The 24,948-nt window shown below is 39.5% G+C and overlaps 1 protein-coding gene across 23 annotated transcripts in view; it reads right to left on the bottom strand.

Annotated features, from left to right (window-relative positions):
• LOC144755528 (polymeric immunoglobulin receptor-like) overlaps nt 1–24,948 on the bottom strand; it is a 348,962-nt gene that overhangs the window by 86,283 nt on the left and 237,731 nt on the right. For all 23 annotated transcript variants that reach the window (XM_078644541.1, XM_078644560.1, XM_078644554.1 and 20 more), the window contains 3 exons: nt 23,717–24,034; nt 23,202–23,310; nt 21,604–21,719 (listed from right to left, as the gene is read on the bottom strand). In XM_078644541.1, the coding sequence (XP_078500667.1) occupies nt 21,604–21,719; nt 23,202–23,310; nt 23,717–24,034 (543 nt within the window). The remainder of the gene's footprint in view (nt 1–21,603; nt 21,720–23,201; nt 23,311–23,716; nt 24,035–24,948) is intronic.

Below are 24,948 nucleotides of genomic sequence, written 5' to 3'. Positions count from 1 at the left end.
TGGGTCAGGCCGTTGCTGATTTTATTGAGGTGAAGTGTGGCAAGGTCTGAGAGGAAGGATATGGTTTCTGCCTTGTCGAGGTTCTCACTGTAGATGTTGAAGTCTCCCATAAGCATAAAGTTGCTAAAGGAGATCACGTGGAGGGCTATTAGTTCCAATAGTAGGAGAGAGAAGTCGGCGAGGGGTCCTGGGGGGCGGTACACCAGTGCCCCTTTCCAGTTTAGTTGGGGTGAGAGATCTAATCTGAATATCATGATCTCGATCTGTCCATTTGAACGTTGTTCAAGAATAGAGAATTTTGGCCTGTCATTGTGAATGATAGCAATCTCTCCTCCGGTTTTTGGCTGTCTGTCAAGTCTGAGGATCTTATACCCTTATGGCAGGGCAATGGTGATTGTGGGGTGTTGGCAGGTTTTAGAAAGGTTTCAGTTATAAAGCCTACGTCGGGGGAGTTGGTATCCAATAAGTCCCATATCTCAATTGCGTGCTTTGGTAGGGATCTTACGTTTCCCAAAAAACATTTCCGGTTTATCCGAGGGGGCGAGGCTTTTTGAGAGGATTTAGGGTCAGGTTCCCGCTTATTTTTCCCTTTAACTTCTGCGTTGGGCATGGGATTAGGAGGATATGCTTCTTGCTGTGTTAGAGCGCAGTTTGTGCTCTGATATTTGCAGTGTATGCATGATAAGAACAGTAATGGGTGGAAATGTGATAGTGTTCTCCGATAAGCAGGAGCTCTGTCCTTGAGTAAGTGAGTTTGTAATGTGCAGAATGGTCTAGGCTTAAATGGGCAGAGTCACTGGCAGCTGGCGGCGGCCTGGCATGGACGGGCGCAGACGGGCATAGGCGGGCTTGCCTTTGGCGCGCCGTCGGCACGCCCGGCGCGCTCCGATGACCATGCGTTTTTGTAGTTGAAGAGGGGTGGTATCTAGAACACTGACCTCTTTTCTGTCAGAAGTACCTCCCTCCTCACAAACAGGATACCCCGCAATGGACCGGGGAGAGCGGCTCGGGAGAGTCAGCGTGGTGCAGGTAAGAATAAACAATTTAACAATTAGCTGCCCTCGGTAGTATTCACTGTAGGTTTAATCCAATAGTGGCAGGTCTTGGGAGTGAAGCAGCTAGCGCCTGTTGCCTAATGCTTTTGCTGCGATCAATGTGACCCGGAATTTTTGTAGTTGGAGAGGGGTGGTATCTAGTAAGGATAATGCCTAGTAAGGATAAGGGCTAGCCACAGGATTACTGCTCAACAGGTTGTTGATATGCTTTTTGAGTCTTCCTCTGACCTTGGATCAGAGACTGACTCTGCATCTGAGGCAGAGGAGGGAGGGGAAGATTCAGACAGTGAGTTTTCTCTCCACATGGAAATGGAATACTCAGATTATTAAGCTATTCTCAGTGCGGATGAAGCGACTCTTAGTGCGGATGAAGTGCAGGTTTTAGAGGAGGACATTGATGTGCTGATAATGTAGCAAGAGGCATCTGGGTTGCAGCCTGGGGCTGCAAGTCTTCCAGTTGGAAGTGATGACCTCTGGGTTGCCCCAGGCATGGTGCAGCTGGCATTGCCAGACTTTACTGGTGGTCCAGGGTGTAGGGTGAATACAGAAAAAGTTTTGCCGATACATTTTTTTCAGTTGTTTATTGACAATGTGTTTTTGGCAGAGATTGTTGAGCAGACTAATTTGTATGCCAAACAGTTTTTAGGGACAACAGTGCCAGCCTTAAGCCCCATTCTAGAGCTACCCGGTGGACTCCCACAAATCTGGAAGAGCTGAAGCAGTTCTTGTATTGAACTTTTTTGATGGGCTTGATAAGGAAGCCATCACCTTCTTCATATTGGTCGACTAGCCCCTTGATGGCAAAGGCTATATTTCCGGCAGTCATGAGCCATGATCGGTATTTGCTTCTGCTTCGGATGCTGCATTTTGTCGATAATAGTTTAGCGTTGCCACGAGATCACCGTGAGTGTGACCGTCTTTTTAAGATTCGGCCTGTCATTGTCACTTTGTAGATCGATTTTCTGAGATCTATGCTCCAGGGAAAGAAATAGAAGTGGTGAGTCTTTGGACTTGTTCAAAGGCCGCTTGGTTTTTAGGCAATACATTCCTAGTAAGAGGGCACGCTATGGAATTAGGCTGTATATGCTGTGTGACAGTAGGACTGGATATGTCTCGAATTTCAGGGTGTACACCGGTAAGGAATCCAGAAATAACCCCCGTGGTTGTCCATCCACTTTTGGAGTGACTGAGAACATTGTGTGGGAACTTGGTAGAGGACTTTTTAACAAAGGTCACCATTTATGTGTAGTTAACTTCCACACTGGTGTGTGGTTTTCAGGGAATTGGTCAAAGTGCACACTGTTGCTTGTGGCACAATCCGCTCTAACCGTAAATGTTTCCCTAAAGAACTAGTTTGTCAAAAGCTTGTGTGGGGACAATGCAGTGCGTTGCATTGCGAGGAACTTCTAGCTGTGAAGTTTTCAGACAGGAGAGATGTCTACATGCTGACTACTATCCATGATGAAAGCACTTCACCTGTGACTGTTTGGTGTCAGGTTGCTGAAGCGCGCAAACCTGTGCACACTTTAGACTATAATAGGCATATGGGTGGTGTTGACAGAGTAGATCAGAGGTTGAAACCTCACGCTGCTCTTCGTAAGTCTTACAATTGGTATAAGGAGTTGGCTATCCAGCTTTTTCACTTGGCAACCTTTAATGTTTTTGTTGTATTCAAGGAATCTTGTCCTGAGTCAAAGATGACTTTTGGTAAGTTTCAGGAGTCTGTATTAGGCAGCTTTGTTTTAGTGGAACAGGCAAGTGCTCCTAGAGTTGGAGTGGTGGAGTATGTGGCTAGATTGAAAAATCCCCACTTTCCTAATCACATTCCTCCCAAACCCTCCAAAAAATTCCCCAGTAGGAGATGTAGAGTTTGTAGGCAAAGAGGTACGCAGAAGGAGACTCATATGTACTGCCTGAGTGTCCTTCTAACCCTGGGATGTGTGTGCCTGCTTGTTTTAGAATGTACCAGACGCAAAATAATTTTTGGGAGCATCCATGAGAGGTAAAGTGAACTGTCTGGTCTCTATTGTTTTATATTTTTTGTTCAGTTTCAAGATTGGCATTTGTGCAATGTATTTAGTTTCAGATTTTGTGTTAGTATATTTGTATCTATTTGTTTAGGTTTTCTTTTTTGTATACAAAAATCCTAAATGTAATGGTGGTGTGTGTAGGCTGGCACTTGGTTGGTGTTGTGAGTGGACTGGTGCTTGGCTGGCAGTGTGTTTGAACTGGCGCTTGGCTGACAGTGTGCGTGGATTGGCACTTGGCTGGTGGTGTACGTGGACTGGCGCTTGGCTGGCAGTGTGCGTGGACTGATGCTTGGCCAGCGGTGTGTGTGGACTGGCGCTTGGCTTGAGGTGTGCGTGGACTGGCGCTTGGCTGGCGGTGTGCGTGGACTGGCGCTTGGCTGGCGGTGTGGGTGGACTTCCACTTGGCTGGCAGTGTGAGTGGACAGGCACTTGGTGGGTGGTGTGCATGGACTGGCAATTGGCTCGCGGTGTGGGTGGACTTGCGCTTGGCTGGCGTAGTGAGTGGACTGTTGCTTGACTGACGGTGTGCGTGGACTAGCGCTTGACTGGTGGACTTTTGCTTGGCTGGCGGTGTGGGTGGACTGGCGCTTGGCTGGCGGTGTGTGAGTAGTGACTTGCTGCTGGTCACTACACACACTGCTAGCCAAACGCCACTCCACGCAATCCGTGAGCTGGTGTGGTTGCGAGGTATGGCTTGCGTGGGTCCCCCTACATTCTTCTACCCAGAATCCCCTGCAAATTTCAAATTTCACTGAAAAAAGTACTTTTTTCTCAAATTTCTGTGTGCTAAAGTTCTGAAACTTGCGTGGATCCACAAATTTCCTACCACCCAGGGTTCCCTCAGGTCTCAAAATAATTTTTTTTACCTCACTTGTGTGGGTAGGCATAGTGGCTGCAACAGGAAATGGCCCAAATTGTACTGTGGGGACTTCAATATTACCTATAACAAAACTACCTGCTTTTGGGGGGACGGGGGTACCTAAGAATGTTGCACCGGGATCAGCGGCCATCTTGGGAAAGTACCAATCCAAACATTTCTGGTCACTACACACACTGCTAGCCAAGCGCCACTCCATGCAATCCGTGAGCTGGTGTGGTTGCGAGGTATGGCTTACGTGGGTTCCTCTACATTCTCCTACCCAGAATCCCCTGCAAACCTCAAATTTCCCTGAAAAAAGCACTTTTTTCTCAAATTTCGGTGTGGTTCTGTGTGGGAGGAGATTTGTGGATCCACCCAGATTCCAGAACTTTCACACACAGAAATTTGAGAAAAAAGTGATTTTTTCAGCACAATTTGCAGTTAGCAGGGGATTCTGGGTTGAAGAATGTTGGGGCAATCACGCAAGCCATACCTGGCTGGACTCCCCCGGTTGTCCAGTTTCCAGAAATGTGTGAGTTTGGTAGGTTTCCCTAGATGACCGCTGAGCCCCGGGCAAAAAACGCCTGGGACCCCCCCTTGCAAACCGAGTTGGTTTGTGATCGGTAATTTTGATGTTGTCTCAATAGTTTTTGGGCCCTTGCCATGCAAGTGACATACCATTTTTCTCGGAAGAATTTGGGGAATCCGTGGTGGGTGGAATTTTGTGTATCCACCCAGATTCCAGAACTTTCCACCACAGAAATGTGTGGAAAATGTGTTTTTTTTGGACAATTGCGTAGGTTTGCAAGGGATTCTGGGTAACAGAACCTGATGAAAGCCAGTCAAGTCACCCTATACTGGATATCCCTGGGTGTCTAGTTTTTAAAAATGTATAGCTTTGCTGGGTTTCCCTAGGTGCTGGCAGAGCTAGGATTCAAAAACCACAGCAAGGCACTTTGCAAAAAAAGGGTCATTTTTCACTGTGAAATTGTGGTGTGTCCATGTTGCGTTTTGCGCCGTTTCCTGTACCGGGCACTAGGCCTACCCACACAAGTGAGGTACCATTTTTCTCTGAAGACTTTGGGGAACGTGGGATACATGGAAATTTGTGGATTCAAGAAGATTCCAGAACTTTCCACCACAGAAATGTAAGGAATATGTGTTTTTTGGTCCATTTTTTTTAGGTTTGCAAGGTATTCTTGGTAACAGAACCTGGTGAAAGCCAGTCAATCACCCTAGCCTGGATTCCCCTTGGTGTCTAGTTTTAAAAAATGTAGAGGTTTGCTATGTTTCCCTAGGTGCTAGCAGTGCTAGGGTTCAAGAACTACAACTAGACACTTTGCAAAAAAAGGGTAATTTTTCACTGTGAAAATGTGGTGTGTCCACGTTGCGTTTTGCGCCATTTCCTGTCGCAGGCACTAGGCCTACCCACAAAGGTGAGGATCCATTTTTCTTGGAAGACATTGGGAAACGCGGGTGTTTAGAAATTTGTGGATCCACGCAGATTCCAGAACTTTCCTCCACAGAAATGTGAGGAAATTGTGGTTTGTTGATTCTTTTTTAGGTTTGCAAGGGATTCTGGGTAACAGAATCTGGTGAGAGACAATCATGTCACCCCAAACTGGATTTGCCTGGGTGTCTAGATTTCACAAATGTATAGGTTTGCTAGGTTTCCCTAGGTGCCAGCAGAGCTATGGTTCAAAAACTACAGCTAGGCACTTCGCAAAAAAAAGGTCAGTTTGCACTGTGAAATTGTGGTGTGTCCACGTTGCATTTTGCGCCGGTTCCTGTCGCGGGCACGAGGCCTACCTACACATGTGAGGTACCATTTTTCTTGGCAGACCTTGGGGAATGCTGAGTGGGTGGAAATTTGTGGATCCACACAGATTCCAGAACTTTCCACCACAGGAATGTGAGGAAATGTGTTTTTTGGACAATCTTTTAGGTTTGCAAGGGATTCTGGGTAACAGGAGGGTATGTTGACATTTGTGGTTCCATGCAGATTCCAGAACTTTCCACCACAGAAATGTGAGGAAAATGTGTTTGTTACACTTTTTTAGGTTTGCAAGCAATTCTGGGTAACAGAACCTGGTCAGAGGCAGTCAAGTTACCCCTTCCTGCATTACCATGGGTCTCTAGTTGTCAATAATGTATAGGTTTGCTAGGTTTCCCTAGGTGCCTGCAGAGCTAGGGTTCAGAAACTACAGCTATACACTTTGCAAAAACAGGGTGAATTTTCACCGTGAAATTGTGGTGTGTACACGATGCCGTTTCCTGTTGCAGGCACTAGGCCTACCTACACATGTAAGGAACCATTTTTCTTAAAAGACCTTGGGAAATGCTGGGTTGGTGGAAATTTGTAGATCCACACAGATTCCAGAACTTTCCACCACAGAAATGTGAGGAAAATGTGTTTTTTTTTACAATTGTTTGGGTTTGTAAGGGATTCTGGGTAACAGAACCTGGTGAGAACCAGTCAAGTCACCCCAACCTGGGTTCCCATGTGTGTCTAGTTTTCAAAAATCTATAGGTTTGCTAGGTTTCCCTTGGTGCCGGCAGAGCCAGGGTTAAAAAACTACAGCTAGGCACTTTGTAAAAAAAAGTTTTTTTTCACTGTGATATTGTGGTATATCCAGTTTCTTTTTGCGGGCACTAGGTCTACCCACACAAGTAAGATACCATTTTTCTCGGAAGACTTTGGGGAACACAAAGGCAGTCAAGTCACCCCTTCCTGGATTTCCCTGGGTGTCTAATTTTAAAAATGTATAGCTTTGCTCGTTTTCCCTGGGTGCTGACAGAGCTAGGGTTCAAAAACTGCAGCTAGGCACTTTGCAATAAAAGGGTCATTATTCATTGTAAAAATGTGGTGTGTTCACGGATCACTGACATAATATCGATTACACTAATATAGAATTACAAAAATATTGAAGATAAAATATCGAATACAAAAATATCGAATTCCTATCTACAAACAGGTAAGTACAAAAATATCGAATCAAAAATATCATTTAAAAAATATAGTTAGTCACAATATTGAATTTTTTTAAATGTCTTAAAAATAATTTAAAATTAATGAAACATTAAAAATGATTAACTAAAATATACTTAAAAATACTTAACCTTAAAATTATTAAATAATGAATTTAAGTTATAAAAAAACCATACAATTTTATTTTTTAAAACATAGATATATATTAACTTACTAATAAGAAAAAAAATCAATATTTTTACCGTAGGATAGCGGGAGGGTTAAAATTACTATTCCCACTCCAGGGAGTGCAACAGTAGGGAAAGCGTTTGATAGCGTAGGGGTTAAAATTACTATTCCCACTCCAGTGAGTGCAAGAGTAGGGAAAGCATTGGATAGCGTAGGGGTAAAAGTTACTATTCCTACTCCAGAGAGTGCAACAGTAGGGAAAGCGTTTGATAGCGTAGGGGTAAAAATTACTATCCCCACTCCAGAGAGTGCAACAGTAAGGAAAGCATTGGATAGCGTAGGGGTTTAAATTACTTTTACCACTCCAGAGAGTGCAATAGTAGGGAAAGTAAATATTTAATATATTAATAAAACTAAATTAAATATCAATACCAATAAAAAATTAATTAACAGTAATTACCAATTTAATAAAATATAATAACTAATCAAATAAAAATACAAATAACTATTAATTATTAAAATTTATTAACTATTAATACAAATCAATTATCGATTAACAATTAATAATTTGGCAATTAAAAATTAATTAACAATTAATTCGAAATAAATAGCAATAAATAAATAAAATATTTAATTAATTGGAATTAAATTACTTCCCACCCTATTCCCCTATAAATCCACAACCCGCTACGGAAAAAAAGTTAATACAATTAACATAATTATCAATTAATCAATTAATAAAAAAATTCGTAATTAAACATTAATAATTAGCAATTAAAAACGAATTAACAATTAATTCAAAATAAATACCAAAAAATTAATTAAAATATTTAAATATTACAATTAAACTACTTCCCACCCTATTCCCCTATAAACCCACAACCCGATACGGAAAATAAATTAATACAATTAACATAATTATCAATTAATCAATAAATGAAAAATAATTACAAATTACAAATTAATTAATTACAATTAAAAATTAATTAACAATTAATTAAAAATAAATACCAATAAATAAATTAAAATATTTAATTAATTACAATTAAATTACTTTGCACCCTATTCCCCTATAAACCCCCAACCCGCTACAGAATTAAATTACACAAAAATTAAATAACATAAAATTAATTAATTAAAATAAATTATAATAAAAATATACACTTTTCACACATATACTAACATACAAAACACTTGAAAAAATTCAATATTATTAAAAATTCGATATATTTTAATACCTATATTATATACTTCGATATTTTGATTTTCTATATTTATAAAAATCGATATTAAGTTACTTACCTTAAATGAAAAAATTGTGTTTACTACATTCTTTCCATTCGATATTTTGTAAGGGTGGGCGGCCAGCTACGCTCCGTGCACGGAGTGCACGGAGTGCCGTCTCCTACGCATTTTGCGTAGCGGGCGTAGCCAGGCGGCACTACGCGCGCTCCGCAGACGGTGCGTAGCCGGCCGCCACCCGCCTCCCTCCCGCCCTCCCTAAATACATCAATAAAAGTATGAAAAGCTATTAAAAACACTTACCTTGTCTGCCGCGTCCCCGGGGCTCCCTCTCGCCGTCCCGCGATTCTCGCCGCCATTTCGGGTCCTAATGCGCATGCGCGGGCGGCCGCCCGCGCATGCGCTTTAGTATCCGGGTCGGTGGCGGCGCGAATCGCGGGACGGCGAGAGGGAGCCCCGGGGACGTGGCAGACAAGGTAAGTGTTTTTAATAGCTTTTTATACTTTTATTGATGTATTTAGGGAGGGCGGGAGGGAGGCGGGCGGCGCGGAGTGGGGCTACGCGGATTGCGCGGGTGGGCGTAGTTGTGTGCCCACTTCGCGTAGCTCCGCGGAGCCCCACTCCGCACACTACGCCCAGGGTTAATATTTTGTCCATTCTATATTTTTACTTCGGTATTAATGTCAGTCGATATTTTGAATTTGATATTTTTTGTAGTTACCGTGCTCACGTAGCGTTTCCTGTCGCAGACACTAGGCCTACACACACAAGTGAGGTACCACTTTTATCAGGAAACTTAGGGTAATTCTGATTTGTAGAGCAACTGTTATTACCTATTGTCTTTCAATGCATTTCTGCCTTTCCAATGAAAGACAATTCATCAAAAAGAAGTCATTTTGAAAAATGACCGATAATTCTCATGCTAGCATGAGTATTCCCAAATACGGAAATGTGTAAATATCTACTGTTTCTAATCTCTATATTTTGTTCCCATTTCAGAAATGCATAGGTGTCTTTCATACCGATTTTTCCATGTATACATGTTGCCAGAATAATTGCTATATACCCGGTACATAATGAAAATCCATTGCAAGTCACTGCCCTTTTTTGGCTCTGGGTTCGTCGGGTTCTGGGTGAACCTACAAGTCCTATATGGTCCCACAACCAGTAAGGTCCAACAGATGTAATGGTATATTGCTTTGAAAGACCTGTCATAATTAGAAGAAGTTACATGTGAATACGTTGACACAAATGGCTGTTTTTGTCAACTAATTTTCAATTTTTCATATATTTAACTGATAGTTTCTATAGAGAAACCTTGAAGGATCTACACAAATGACCCCCTGCTGCATTCAGAATGTTGTCTACTTTTTTAAAATGTATAGCTTTGCAGGATCCATTATTGCTTTTATACCCATTTCTACCAGTAACTGGAAGGAGGTTGAAAGCACAAAAATAGCAAAAATAGGCTATGTCCCAGAAAAATGCCAAAACTGTGTAAACAATTTTGGTTTTCTGCCAAAAGTCTGTAATTCCCTAAAAACTGGGAAACTGTGATTTCAGCCCCACAAACCCTTTTCTGATACCATTTGCAGGGGAAAAAAACAGATGCTTTCATTTGCAGCAGTTTTTTCCCATTTTCCCCCCCAAAAAACAAAATTAGTTGCATTGTAGCTAATTTCTGGGTCCCCCCCCTAGGGTAATCCACAAACCCTGGGTACCTTTAGAATCCCCGTGATGTTAGAAGAAAAGGACGCAAATTTGGCGTGGATACCTTATGTGTTCAAAAATGTACAGGGGCCTAAGTGCGAACTACCTCAGATAGCCAAAAAAAGGCTTAGCACAGGGGAGGAAAGGCCTAGCAGCGAAGGGGTTAAGCCAACATAAGAAATTACAACAGGTCTTGAATGCTCGTCCTAAAAAGGGCAGAGCAGATAATATTCAACAACACTTGACTATTTCCTCCCAGTGCTCCACAGGATATGAAACCAGTTGTACCTGGTGATGAAGCGAGATTTAGAAATAATTTTTATTTCAACTTGTGAAGTCACACTTCCATAATTTAATTAATTATGCTAACAATTTGTGGTGTGTGAGTATTAATACAACCTAGTTTAAAGTTACATACACAAAAGACACATGGGAAACTAACATGTGTGCTCATAAATGTGCATTATGTTGCATTCTCATGTATGTGGAAAATAATAAATTAATTATGTCTATTGTTGTGTCATGACTAATAGCAGCTGTTTTTAAATAATGGCATGTGCTTATTTTGCTTCCCTGTCTATGTGGTGTCACTCTATTCTCTATAGGTGCATAAAGAACCCTGCTGGATTACATGAAGAATGGTAGATATAAAATGCTGCTTTATTTGTGCTTCTGCTAGGTAATTTAGACTAATGGGTTAATCATTAGCAATGATGGGTGATAACAAAACAAACTGTATTTCTTTCATTAATTACTCTTTTGTGTTTGTTTATATAATAGTTTTACAAATAAAGCTTAGAGATGGCTGCAGAAAAATAGTACACTTTTAAAAGTGGCGCAAGAGAGGTGGCGCAGAAAAATGACGCTTTCTGAAAAGAGGCCTAATGATGAAAATGGCACAAGAGAAAATAATTCTGAAAAGGATGGAAAAAGGATCTGAGCTTTTATTTTGAAAGGTTTTGGAAAGAACTGCTAAAAGATGACTGTGGAGAAATTTTGCTAACGTGCCACGGGAGCTCAGAGCGGACAGGCTCAAGGTTAGAAGGAAGAGACGTGATAGATTTGCATTATTTGAACTCTTTTCGATACGAAATGTAGCAGCCTAAGGAAATGCTGCCAAGACTTCTGCATGAACAATGAACTAGTGAATTTGCCCGGGCATGTGAGAAGGAGATGTCACAGTTTACTGTGGCACGAGGTGGCTCAGCCAATGGAGAGCTAGAATTCATCTGCTGGAATGTGAAAAATAGTTAGCTCAGCTTATTTTAGGGTATAAGAATCAGTTCAGAGAGCAGACATTTGGCTTACGCTCGAGAATCCTGAAGGACGTATTATGCTGATGGACTACACAAGTGAGGAAAGGAGTTTTTATTAATTACTTTATTTCTAGGTGATGAGGGTAGAGACAGAGAGATAGTTAGGATTTGGAAATGCTAAATTTTACTTATTTCTGCTAATGAATAATAATTCTTGATTTATGCTCATTTTATTAATTCTGAATAAATCTCTCTTTATGACATTTTCTAATACTTGTTTAATAAAATTCCAAAACCTAAGTTTTCCTATATATGTTTAATAAACTTTCTAAATGACAAGCTGGTCTTGTTTATTGTGGGTAGTTTAAACAACATATTTAGATCTTATCGCCTCATGATTCAGTCGCTCTATTGTTGATATGGGCCTAGTGTTGAAGTGTAAGTTTGGTGGTAGTAGATAGAGTCATTGATGCAAAATGTTGGTGAGAGCGCTGGATCAATTCTCTGGCAGCAATCGGATGGTTTTATGTTGTTTTTGACATACATGTTACATGTTTGACACATATATGTTGGTATATTCATAGGATTAAATTTTAACATATGTTGAGTTAGTCAGTTTGTTTAATGTAAGAGATTTTTCAAGCAGTGTGAAATTTCTCAGATTAGCCATGGCTAGAGATGTGTGATGCTGTGATCAGGACGCTGATATGTAAGCAGGTTACACAAGTACATTTGTTCTGCTTCTGAAGTGGTATCGCCGTGTATCACCAGTGTTGTGGCCGTGCAACACATGTTAGGTGCATGATATCTATAAACAGGTGAGAGTCCTGTACGGATTTCATGTGTGTTTGAATAGGGAAATTTTCTGTTTGAAAGTGCGTGATTGTTTTGTAATAGTGTTCAAGTCGAACTTTCGAATAAGTCACTAAGTTGTGCATTCTGAGGGAGATGAGTTCATGTATTACTTGTTAGAAGGGTAGAGTAAGAGTTGCTCTACTGGCAATTGAAAATTATTCTATGAGAATAGGGCCGACTATTCCAAGCTGAGAATACTTGAATGAATGTAAAACTATCCTATTTAGAGAAGAGGACAAATGAGTTCGTTTTATGTACTTACTAAATTGTACCAAAAGTAATTTTAAGGTACTTAGGAACGTTCAAGATAAAGTCTGTGCTATTTAAAAGACTTTATAAGATATTGTGCACTGTTTAAATACATTTAAAAGCTCTGCACGCTAATAAAAAATCAATTCAAAAGTGTTCAGCATAGTTGAGATGTATAAAAAGATGATCTGTGCTAATTTAAAACATTTAGGAGCATTTTGGAATGTTCTGTGTTAATTAGGTTATAATTAAGGTATTCCACGTTGTTAAACATTTTTAAAAGTAATTTACGATGTTTAAGTAAGTAAAAAGGGATCAGTATTAATTTTAAAAACATTCCCCGCTTTAAATATAATAATAAATTGTTCCCCGTAGTTTAAAACGATTAAAAAAGTGTCCCGATCGAAATTGTAAAGGAGGGGCTATTTGTGAGAGCGAGAACATGTGGGGAGAGCCTGAAACCGCAGCAGCTGCATACGTCAGAACTGTCGCGCTCGGATTGGCTAGAGCGTCTAGTTTATCATAAAAACGCTGTGCCCTGATTGGTTAAAATGCCATCGTGTCATAACAGAGCAACGCTGTGATTGGCTGACAGCGTTTTTATGTTTAAAAGTGGTTGCTCATAATATAGATATTTTATAAGTGCCCCAAAGTTTAATAAATATTAAAGAACAAATGACGAACTAATACACTCCATTGTGGAAATAGGTCTCCGCTTTGGTTTCCTTCTTGACAGCGCTATTGTTTTGGAAGGGAAAGGCGCGTTGCAACTGGTGCCTGTGGGGAGAATTGCGTATTGTATTCTATTCTCAAGGTGTTTAAGGCGCGAGGGAAGAGAGCTCGAAGCTGCAGCTGCCATGTACATTAAAGTCGCCGCACTCTGATAGGTTAAAATTCCCGGCGCGTCATAATAGAGTCGCGCTTTAATTTATTGAGGTGCCTGGAGTGTCAGAGTAAAGAAGCGCTCTGATTGGCTAAAATATTCCTAACAACACTCTAATTGGCTGAGGCGCGTTGACTCTTTAAATTTAGTAAATTACAAATTAAATATTTCCGTTCGATTTTCATTTATTGGTACAGCTTATCACTGCTCATGTATTTAGAGAAGTTGTTTAAAATTGAGAGAGTGAGAGGAAAGTTAGAGGCTGTGTCGGCTGTGTGTGTCATCAACTGATGTGTATTAACATTGTTTATTGAGTGGCTTTTGATAAATCAGTAATTTCAATTTGAGGTTTCCTTTCTGGGTGGTAGTGGCCGATGAGCGTTGAGCGTTGTGTGTTAAAAATCTAATTTTGTGAAGGAGGGGCTGCTTGGAGCGTAAAGAGAGAGCTACCAGCTGCAGCGGCTGTCTACGTCACAGCCGCCGGGCTCCCATTGATCAGGAGACCGCAGTGTCAGAGCAGGGCCACGCCCTGATTGGTTAAAGAAATAGCAGCGTCATAACAGGGCCGCGTCTTAATTGGATGGAGTGTTACAGCGTCTGAACAAAGCTGCATTGTAATTCGCTGACAGCTTTCCTGTATTTAGAGGTGGTTGCGCTCTAGATAGTTAATACGTGTTATCGCTGTCGAGTTGTTGCCAAATTACTACCATTTAAGTGAAATTTAAAGTTTTCCTGCTTTAATATCTTAAATTTTGTATTAAAATTTTAGTTTATTAGGTGAAAAGATAGGCACAGTGCGGAAAATTCAAAGCCATGACAGCTGTGTATGTCAGAGCAGCCGCGCTCTGATTAGTAGAATATGTCCGTTTCGTCATTATAGAGCCGCGCCCTGATTTGTTGAAGACATCTGAAGTGTCAGAGCGAAGTAGCGCTCTCATTGGCTAAAATACGATTAACACTCAGAAATAATTCATTAGAGTACAGGAGAGGCTGCTGCTTGGAGCGCGAAGGCAAAGAAAGAAAGTAGCAGCGTGTAAAATACAGTAATAGCCGCGCTGTGATTGGTTGAGCTTCACGAAAGCAGCGCTCTGATTGGCTGGAGCATTTTGCAGCCGCAGTGCTCTGATTAGTAGAGAAATTTGTGATGCTGTAATTGGTTGAAGCGTTGTTTACTTTTGCCGAGAGTATTAAGACTTTAATTTCTCTAATACTAGTGCCTAGAACTTCGTTTAAATTACAAGTCCTTCGTTTATAATAATAAGAATAAGCCTTAAAAGCTACAATTGTCTCAGTTTCTGACGTTGCGCTAGCGTTTTATGGTTGCCAGAGCAGACTAAAGCAGAATCACTAAAAAAATTTGTTCTTGTCTGCTGATTTTTGCCTAATGATTGTTATTATGAACAAGTGAGCAGAACGTCTGATAGGGAATGAACATTGTTTATTAATACATACTGTTATTGAACAGATTAACGTTCTGAGAGCAAGAGTTATACAGCATAATTAAATAAATAAACATTACTGAGCCTTTTGCTGGCTGCTGTATTACTAGTGTGTTTATTGTATCACACAAGGCTACATATAATTTATTGACAGTAGAGTAGGAGCAATCCATTATTAAATTAGACAGAGTGTTTTTGGGAGGTTACCTGTGTTTAAGGTAATTACGTAAACAATAGAATTATTTTAAAAATACACAGTTCTGTCCTTAATTTTGATTTATTGATTTGATTACTACCAGTAGTGTTTTTAGTTAGTTTAAAATTTTTATTGCTCAAAATTAATAGTGAGAATTTAGGAAAAAGAGAAAGCTAATTTGAATAAAATTATTGATAAAGGAGTCTAAAGGTTTTTGTAGCCAAACATTTTTATTTAAATTAAAGGCAATCAGATAAGGTTTTCTTTTTTCACAGGTGTTGATGCAGAAAGGTGTGTAAGTGTAAATAAATACATTTTAAAAATAGCTAATTGCATTTTGGTGTTTTGTTGTTGCAAAATAAATATTTTATATTGCTGTTTTTGCAAATTAAAGTTTTTCTTTCCAGATTTATTAAAATTAGTGATACAGGTAAATTAGGAGATATATTAAATTGATCAAGTTATAAGGTTTTTTTTCTACACCTGATAGTGTTAAATCAATTTATTAATTGATCAGCAAACGGTATAAGGCCAATTAAGTGAACACATTTGCCTATTATAATTATATATAACCAATTTTAACATGGATAACAATTATCAAAAGAAAGAGAAAAAGTTTTCCTGGTATAAGAAAATGAAAAAGGTTGTGGCTAAATGCGAGAATAAATTAATGATTCCCAAATTAGCGAAATTAAATAATAAAGGTATCAGAGTTGAAGATAGTGATCAATGTAAAATAGATGTTGTAAATACAGATCAGGACAATAATTTAAATAGATTGCCAGAACAGATTAATGTAACGTCGAGAGTCCCAGTTCAAATTAATGAAGTCCCAGATCAGACATATTATCAAAATGATGCAATAGAAAAGCATGATGAAATGCCTAGTACTTATGGAATTAATATTCCTGATCATATGAATTCATCAAAAGATTTAAAACAGTCAATGAAATATATGGAAGCAGTGACAGTACCTGTACTTAGAAAAAATGAAACTAATCCCGCAGTTTTTAAGATCCCATTAACTGAAAAAGTGTATTCTATTGTACTTGAAATTGAACTAGTAGGGATTACAACTAAGCAAGAAACAGAGATGACTTCAGTTCTAGCAAGTGAGAAGTCTGACATTGATATGATTAATGTTACACAGTCTGATAAGTCAAAATTATGGTTAAATGAAAAGGAGATTGAATTAAATGAGCTAAATGAACAGCTACAGATACAGCGACAGGTAATGATTGAGCAGAATGAGATGGCTTCACTGCCATTGCCAAATTATGTTAATAAGCAGTCAGACAATACAGATACAGGATTAAATAGAGAGCAGGAAACAGACAATGAATGCGGTTATGGAGTTGAGCATGATTTTGAACAGTTCTGGTCCCACAGAGATTATTTTGCTTCTACAGGTTCAACTATCAAAAATGCAAATTTAATTAAAGGATTGATTGATAACATTCAATTGGCAGAAAGGATTGCTGTCATAAAAGGTACAGCATACAAAAAGAATGATGAACATGCTTTGAGTTCACTAATACTAACATCTATAGTTGAAACATGGCAGAGAGTCAAAGATTTACAAAATGAAGCAACTCATGAGGAGAAAAACACATGGTTGAGAGCAGATTATAGACAGCGAGATGAGGATGAGATTTGGACACACAAGGATGGCAGAGTAGTTTTACTAAATAGTATGATTACTGACATGGACAGAATGTACCATAGAATTGTAGAATTTCTTTACCAGAGGTGTCTGTCTTGCCAGCAAGTGAACACAATTAAGAAAACAATTTTGGGATTGGAAACAGAATTACAGGAGAATGGTTCATTCACCAGATTACAAATGGATTTCATTGAGATGGCACTGCATGACAATCTGTGCTACATTTTTGTGATTATCTGTTTGTTTTCAAGATGGGTTGAAACATTTCAGATTCGACATATTGATGAAATTAAAGTTGCAATGTTATCAAATGACAGAAGACATATTGAAAAAAGACTGTTCCATTGTACAGATAGAATAGAAATTTCAGGTGTTGTGGAGAAAGAGAATGGTATTACAAAGAACAGAGATGCAAACATATGCCTAGCTACAGGTATAAATTGGACAGATGTCCTTCCACTTGTTTTGATGTTTCTGAAAAGTGCTACTGATAAAGAGACAAGTTTAAGACTTCATGATATTATGATGGACAAGGTCATGAGTCAGACATTCATACCAGTGAAAAGAATGATGACTATCAAAGATAGTATCAATTTGGAGTACTGCAGGAATTTATCAGATGAAATGACTTCTGTGTCTAATGAAGATGGAACTGAAGTGCAAACGAGAGAAAAAGAACAAGCACTTGATCTGTTACCAGGTGAAAGGATCAGGAAAAAGGTTTGTCTAAAAGGAAATTGTGTAGTGCCAAGGTGGCAGAAGGGGAGGCCAGTTAGTCTTGTCACAACAAATACAGTGAAGTGTAAAAGACTGAAGAGGTGGATTGACACTGGCCATACTTTTCGTGTACCTACACCTGAAAATCCTGATGAGGATAGTGTCACCACTGCTGATTCAGATTAAGAAGAACCTGAAAGAAATCCAGATCTTGAAGATCGACAAGTTGGTCGACATCTGGAGAACAAGAATATAAAACAAGCCTTGAATGAAGAAGACTTGAAAATTGTGACTGAAGACTCAGAAAATGATGGAGATCTGCTAGAAAAAGAAGCAGAAGAAGAAAGTGATCAGATTGTGATTGAAGACCAGGAGAGTATTGAAAAGCAGAAAAGTAGCTCTGAAAGCAGGAACAAGAATTCTGAAACTGGGAAGTTGAAGGTAATTGAAGAAGAAGATGAATTGCCAAGTACCAGCTACAAAGATGATGTTCCTAACAGAGTGAAGTTGCCGAGTAAAGAAGTACCTGAGTCTAGAATTAAAATTTCTGACAACGAAACTGATGAAGGTGATGAAGATTCTCAAATAAGAAAATTGAGAAAAGGAGCTTGGAAAACAGAATGTAATGTGACCGAGCAAAAGAAGAAATCATCAAGAGAAGATGATATTTGGCCAAGAGAAAATGAAGGCCTAAAATTCAAATTGGTACACAGATCAAAGGAACAGATTGATGAGATATCAAGTCAAAAAGGTTCTGAAAAGAAAAGTGAGGCAGGAAAGAAATTAGAGGTGATAACTATAATGGAGGTAAATAGTAGCAGGCAGAAAGAGATTGAAGACAATAGTGACAATGATTGAAGTATTTACCTGTTAAAAATTTAGGGTTTTCTGTTTTTGGCATAAGGCTGAAGAAAATGTGTTAGGTGACACAAGGTCGAAGAAATTGTGTTAGCTGGAAAAATATAACTTGTGACATTAGGTCGAAGAAAAACTGTTAGAAGGTTTAAAGGTATATAAAAAAAAATAAAAAAAATAATTGAAAAAGGGGGGTGTTAGAAATTTTTAGAAAATTTAGCCAAAATTTTTAAAAAATGTTGTTTTATTTTTCCTTGCAAGCTTAATGAAATTACTTTCATGTTTTTTATAAATACCAGTTCAAGATGCTTAATGTTAAAGAGATATTGTAAAATTGTCTCTGATATATGTGTTCCTAATAATTGATACTTTGGTTAATTTAGGTTGTCATTTTTCCTTTAGAAATTAACAAGGAGAAGTTTAAGGTCAATAGGACAAGCAAAGTTTCAGCTAGTCAAGACAAACATAGTATAATACTGACACCTTTATTAATTATAGTTTTTGCGACACTCTTATTGAAGATCAGTTACATGTTACACAAGAGAAAGGTAGAACTAGAGGAGATTCTTAAAACTCAATATGAGAATTGTAGATAAACTGTTGAGATAAGTCTTTAGAAATACTAAAACAAGTGAAATCGAATTATGTTCATCTTAGATAAAAAATTTGCTAAAATTTTTGGTGGTGTTTGGTGATTTTAAAATCACCAGATGGGGGAGTTGATGAAGCGAGATTTAGAAATAATTTTTATTTCAACTCGTGAAGTCACACTTCCATAATTTAATTAATTATGCTAACAATTTGTGGTGTGTGAGTATTAATACAACCTAGTTTAAAGTTACATACACAAAAGACACGTGGGAAACTAACATGTGTGCTCATAAATGTGTATTATGTTGCATTCTCATGTATGTGGAAAATAATAAATTAATTATGTCTATTGTTGTGTCATGACTAATAGCAGCTGTTTTTAAATAATGGCATGTGCTTATTTTGCTTCCCTGTCTATGTGGTGTCACTCTATTCTCTATAGGTGCATAAAGAACCCTGCTGGATTAAATGAAGAATGGTAGATATAAAATGCTGCTTTATTTGTGCTTCTGCTAGGTAATTTAGACTAATGGGTTAATCATTAGCAATGATGGGTGATAACAAAACAAACTGTATTTCTTTCATTAATTACTCTTTTGTGTTTGTTTATATAATAGTTTTACAAATAAAGCTTAGAGATGGCTGCAGAAAAATAGTACACTTTTAAAAGTGGCGCAAGAGAGGTGGCGCAGAAAAATGACGCTTTCTGAAAAGAGGCCTAATGATGAAAATGGCACAAGAGAAAATAATTCTGAAAAGGATGGAAAAAGCCTCTGAGCTTTTATTTTGAAAGGTTTTGGAAAGAACTGCTAAAAGATGACTCTGTGGAGAAATTTTGCTAACGTGCCACGGGAGCTCAGAGCGGACAGGCTCAAGGTTAGAAGGAAGAGACGTGATAGATTTGCATTATTTGAACTCTTTTCGATACAAAATGTAGCAGCCTAAGGAAATGCTGCCAAGACTTCTGCATGAACAATGAACTAGTGAATTTGCCCGGGCATGTGAGAAGGAGATGTCACAGTTTACTGTGGCACGAGGTGGCTCAGCCAATGGAGAGCTAGAATTCATCTGCTGGAATGTGAAAAATAGTTAGCTCAGCTTATTTTAGGGTATAAGAATCAGTTCAGAGAGCAGACATTTGGCTTACGCTCGAGAATCCTGAAGGACGTATTATGCTGATGGACTACACACGTGAGGAAAGGAGTTTTTATTAATTACTTTATTTCTAGGTGATGAGGGTAGAGACAGAGAGATAGTTAGGATTTGGAAATGCTTAATTTTACTTATTTCTTCTAATGAATAATAATTCTTGATTTATGCTCATTTTATTAATTCTGAATAAACCTCTCTTTATGACATTTTCTAATACTTGTTTAATAAAATTCCAAAACCTAAGTTTTCCTATATATGTTTAATAAACTTTCTAAATGACAAGCTGGTCTTGTTTATTGTGGGTAGTTTAAACAACATATTTAGATCTTATCGCCTCATGATTCAGTCGCTCTATTGTTGATATGGGCCTAGTGTTGAAGTGTATGTTTGGTGGTAGTAGATAGAGTCATTTATGCAAAATTTTGTTGAGAGCGCTGGATCACTGGTCATCTGTAACTAAGGACGATGTTAGTTAATTAAAAGTGATCACATTTTTTATTACAACAAGTAGGGAAAATAAAGAACACAATTTACAGCTTCAGGCTCTACAAAACAACAATCACATGGTTATGGGATTAAGGAGGGGCAATTATTTGTTGAGCTGTAAAAAAACATATGTTTTTCACTTTTATCCAACTCATTCTCCTCTTGAACTGACTGGCATAATCAGTCTGTACATGCTACATTTTTCATTATTTAGGTGGGTGGTGTTTGAATTCAAAAGCACCCTATTACTAGTCTGAGAGCGCTAAACAGAACTGTTTACAAAAATGCATATATCACGTGGGCTCTAAAGAACATATTTAGAACTTTTATTCTGCAAGCAGATGATCCTTATTTCCGGTTTACATGTCAATTTGCTGGAGTACGGCACTTGTAGTCAGAAAAAAAATGCACATCGTCTACTTAAATTGGCATATGCTTGCAATTGATCGTGTATTTTGGTAGCTTCTAGCCACATTCCTTTCTCTTTTAGTAACAGTAATCCTACTGCCCAAAGTCAGTGCAGCACTCTTTTAGTGAAAATTGAACCCAGTACTGTAATTGGCCACTAGATGTTACTACTATGTTGGGAAGTCAACGTTCACTAGGGTGTGTGAGTTCATGCAGTATAATTGAATTAGTGGTGTGAAATAGGATAGAGGAGATTAGGCCATTATGTAATTCCAATTTTTAAGGGAAGGATAGGTTGTGTGTGCAATTAAGAGGAACCACATGTAAAAAAGAAAAAAGTCAAATACTAATAAGGAGAGTATGGTACGCAGGTGAGGTAAGAAGGTGTCGATAGATGCCATAAATCAAGATAATTTCCACCTTATGCAGGAGGTTTGGGATATTATTTCGTATATTTTGTAATTAGGTGTATCTACATTGACCGACTTCTATGCAAGTAAGGAGAAGTAAAAATATCAAAACGACAGTCCTTGGGAATGTGATAAACCACTTTTACAGCCATGCATTCCCACTCCACCATCCAGCGCTACTGAGGTGAGACACTGCAACAATCGACAACAAATCAAAGAGACGGGTCTATAAGACTGTTGATGGGACAGAACAGGCCCCCACAAGCAGACGCCAGGGAGTGCTGTGCCACAAATGCTGTCCCTGAGGTGTTTGTTATTGTTGGGCCTCGATTCTTTGGGGGTGATTTTAAAAAGGTGACTGAAACGCTTAAGAAACACCGCAGGACTCACCTGAAACCGTTCTCGACCTCAGCCTGAAAACAAAGTATGCAGCAGCCAGCAGGAGGACCACCGCACCCAAGGACAGGACGATGGGCAGAACGTAGCTAGTGTTGGTCTCAGGTGAGCTGGGGAGGAGATAAAGAAGAGGTATCACTCTCACCAGAGTGTCATCCTGCAGCTGGAAGAGCGGCAACAGTCACATCGGCGTCCCAGTGAGAGAACCTGTGGCTGCCCTCTCACATACATGATCTGTGTCTTATCATTCGACCGGCAAACCGGTCTGCCTCAATTAACCACTTGCGGGCAATCTCGGGGGCATATTATCAAGCACGGCGTTAACTTTATCGCTGCTTTAGCGGCAGTTTTAACATTATCGCCACTTAGCGGCAGAAAACTGCCACTAAAGTGGCGATAACGGGCTTGATAATACGCTGTAGAGAATTCCCATAGAAGCCCATGTTCACACCAGAACATGGGCTTCTATGGGAATTCACAAGGGAGTATTATCAAGCCCATGTTTTCTGCCGCTAAAGCGGCGATAATGTTAACGCTGTTTCTTGATAATATGCCCCCCAGTGTTTTCAAAATGTAGTTCATTTCTTGGTGACCTTCTCATCCTTCTACTGGTAATTGGCTCACGTGTTGTCTTCAATGTGTTGCTAGGTACCGGCTCGTTACACTGGCTGAGAGGAGAGCTGTCTTACGGACAAGGGGGCATATTACCAACGATTAGCGATATTTATCGCTAATGAGGCTTAGCAACAAATTTTTTAACTGCGGTTAGCGCTGCTTTTTTATCACTAACAGGGTTAGCGAAATTCTTGATAATAGGAGAAATGTCGCTTAACAACATTTCTCCTATTATTTTTCTCTGCAACGCCCCCTTTGCATCTCATTAGAGATGCAAGGGGAAGGGTAGAGAAAAAGGGTGCTAACATGCAAATTTGCGTGTTATCAACCTGTTGCTGATAGGGAGATAATTTTATCTCCGCTTTCTTGGCTTTTAAAGCCAAAAAAGCGGAGATAAATCCCTTGATAATATGCCCCAAGGTTGTGCTTCTGTATCAGTACTAGCCTCGGTAATGGCGGCAGGGATCGGGCAGATGCCCTTACATGCCACTTGACATTCGATACTGAAAAAAAACATGGTCGTCTCACTTTCCAGCTCTTCAAACAAGGGGCTTCCTTTCTGTCAGAAAGCAAGTCTTTCACGATTAGATATCTGTCTAAAATCGAATTAACTCCTGCTTCAAGCTCCCAGCCTTTCTCATGCTCCCAAATCGGATGAGAAACGCCCTATATTTTTGGTATCAGAAAAATGACATCACATTACATTTCTCCCGCATAGAATGTCCTTCAGTTCAATACACGTTAATGGAGAAATCCAGCCCTGACTTCTCCACTCCAAAGACCTCACTCCAGATTGTGATTATAGCTAGGCCTGTTGCTTACACTTACTGCCAGCACCACTCCCGGCCAAGGATGCAGCCAGTAACTGCAAACATCACATGGCTCTACCGCTCATCAGGTTAAACCAGGTCCAGAGTAGATACTACATTCGCTTTCTGCAGTGTGTCAATGAGGATAAACAGTTTTATTTTGCTTACCTTTCTTCATCAGCTTTATCAACATTAGGCCTTTTCCCACTTTTACTTCTGGGTCCAATTTCTGGTGCCTCGATGTCAAATGAGGGAGGAGGAGCGGCATTAGGGATTGCTAGAGAGGGAAGTTATGTGTCTTAGTATTGTTTTTTAGAACGATGCCTACAGACTTTTATAAGTAGTGTGCACTCCACAAGATTGATAAATATTGTAATTAATAATTAAAACCCCATGCTGCCAGTTCCCTTGGCTGGTGGGCTCAGTAGGGAGGTCAGCGTCAGCTACTCCCCTCTATTTTTGTGGTTGAGTGCATCAGGGAAGAGTCAAGTTAAGGAGTTGAATACACTTTCTCAATCTTACCTGTTAATTTACAGAGTCAACCCTCTATGTTTTTAGAATTACTGAAAGGTGCTTTAATCAAACATGCAACCAGCACACGTAAGCAGCAAAGTAGACTGAAATGTTCACTACACACCACAGTTGTCTTCTAAAGATTTGAAGTGACATGGGCAAACAGTTACCTTCCTCACTAACTTTCAAGTGCACTCCCACGGTTTCACCGTAGCGGCCATCTTTCCGAACGCCACACCAGTACCAGCCTTCGTCGTGCTGCGAGGCATGCGGAATTGACAGCAGAAACTCCCTGGTGTCTTTGTCGCAGCTGATGGACAGCCCACTCTGGTGCTGCTCACTGCAGGTCATAGGGTCACAGCCTCCACTGTTCCACTTGCACCAGTATATCTGGTAGCTGTTATATTTGCAGGGATACAGGCAGGGGATTATGACAGGATCTCCAGGGGCAACAGTCACGATTTCGGTGGATGATAGGCCAGGCTGCTCTGTGTTGTAAAGGAGGAACAAAGACGCATTCAGAATTGAACTCCATAATAATTGAATTATTTACTTCTGTTGTTAGTGCTCGTGAAATGATCCGCCTAGCTTAGACTTTTGTACCTCGAATTAATCACCACAGTACCTACTACCACCAGTAAAACAGACGTTGAACATGTCGCCTGTTTCTCTAGTCTGCTTTTCTGCTAGTGGTAAAATAACAAGGCCTAAAACACTCCTCTAGCTGCCGGATGATGTACGTGATATTCCCCTTCCAATTCCCCCACCTGAGCAGTCTGCCCTCGCTCTCAACATCCCCCGCACACATCAAGACCCCAACCAAGGATGCTGTTGGCCTACCTGAACTAAGAGGTCAAGGTTTCACCCACACCCCTAAATATCAGTGGTGATTACTACTGACAGTAGCTACTATAGTAGTCATGTACAACTGGAGTGATGACATGAAAGACCTGATTCAAGAAGTAAACAGTTTTTGAATCAAAATACACAATTGTACATAATCAGGAGATTGAAAGTTGTTGAAGGATTTTATGGCCATGTGGATGCAAGCCTCTGCATGCTGAGTGCCTCTGCAGGTTCATGGCTTCACAAGACCATTTTCTATTATATTAATACTGAATTCTGAGCTATTGTGTAATTATTTTCAGTACCAGGTAAGGTATCACAAATACATGGTATTGTGCTTTCCCAGACATCGATCGTGCAGAGCTTTCCTCCCCTCTTCTTTCTACTTATACCCAGGAATCCACAGTGTCATTGATTCCTACCCCAAACCTTTAATGCTGTGTAACTTTTCTTAGGAAATCATTATTGTGGTTCTTCCGCCACCCCCTGTCTTGTAAGCATTTCCAAAGCCCTGAGACCCTATGTTCTAAAAATGCCCACTGTTATATTTGACTTG

This window comes from Lissotriton helveticus, chromosome 5_1, assembly GCF_964261635.1.
Source record: "Lissotriton helveticus chromosome 5_1, aLisHel1.1, whole genome shotgun sequence".
NCBI classification, from domain to species: domain Eukaryota; kingdom Metazoa; phylum Chordata; class Amphibia; order Caudata; family Salamandridae; genus Lissotriton; species Lissotriton helveticus.
This window is presented reverse-complemented; position numbering and strand designations above follow the sequence as displayed.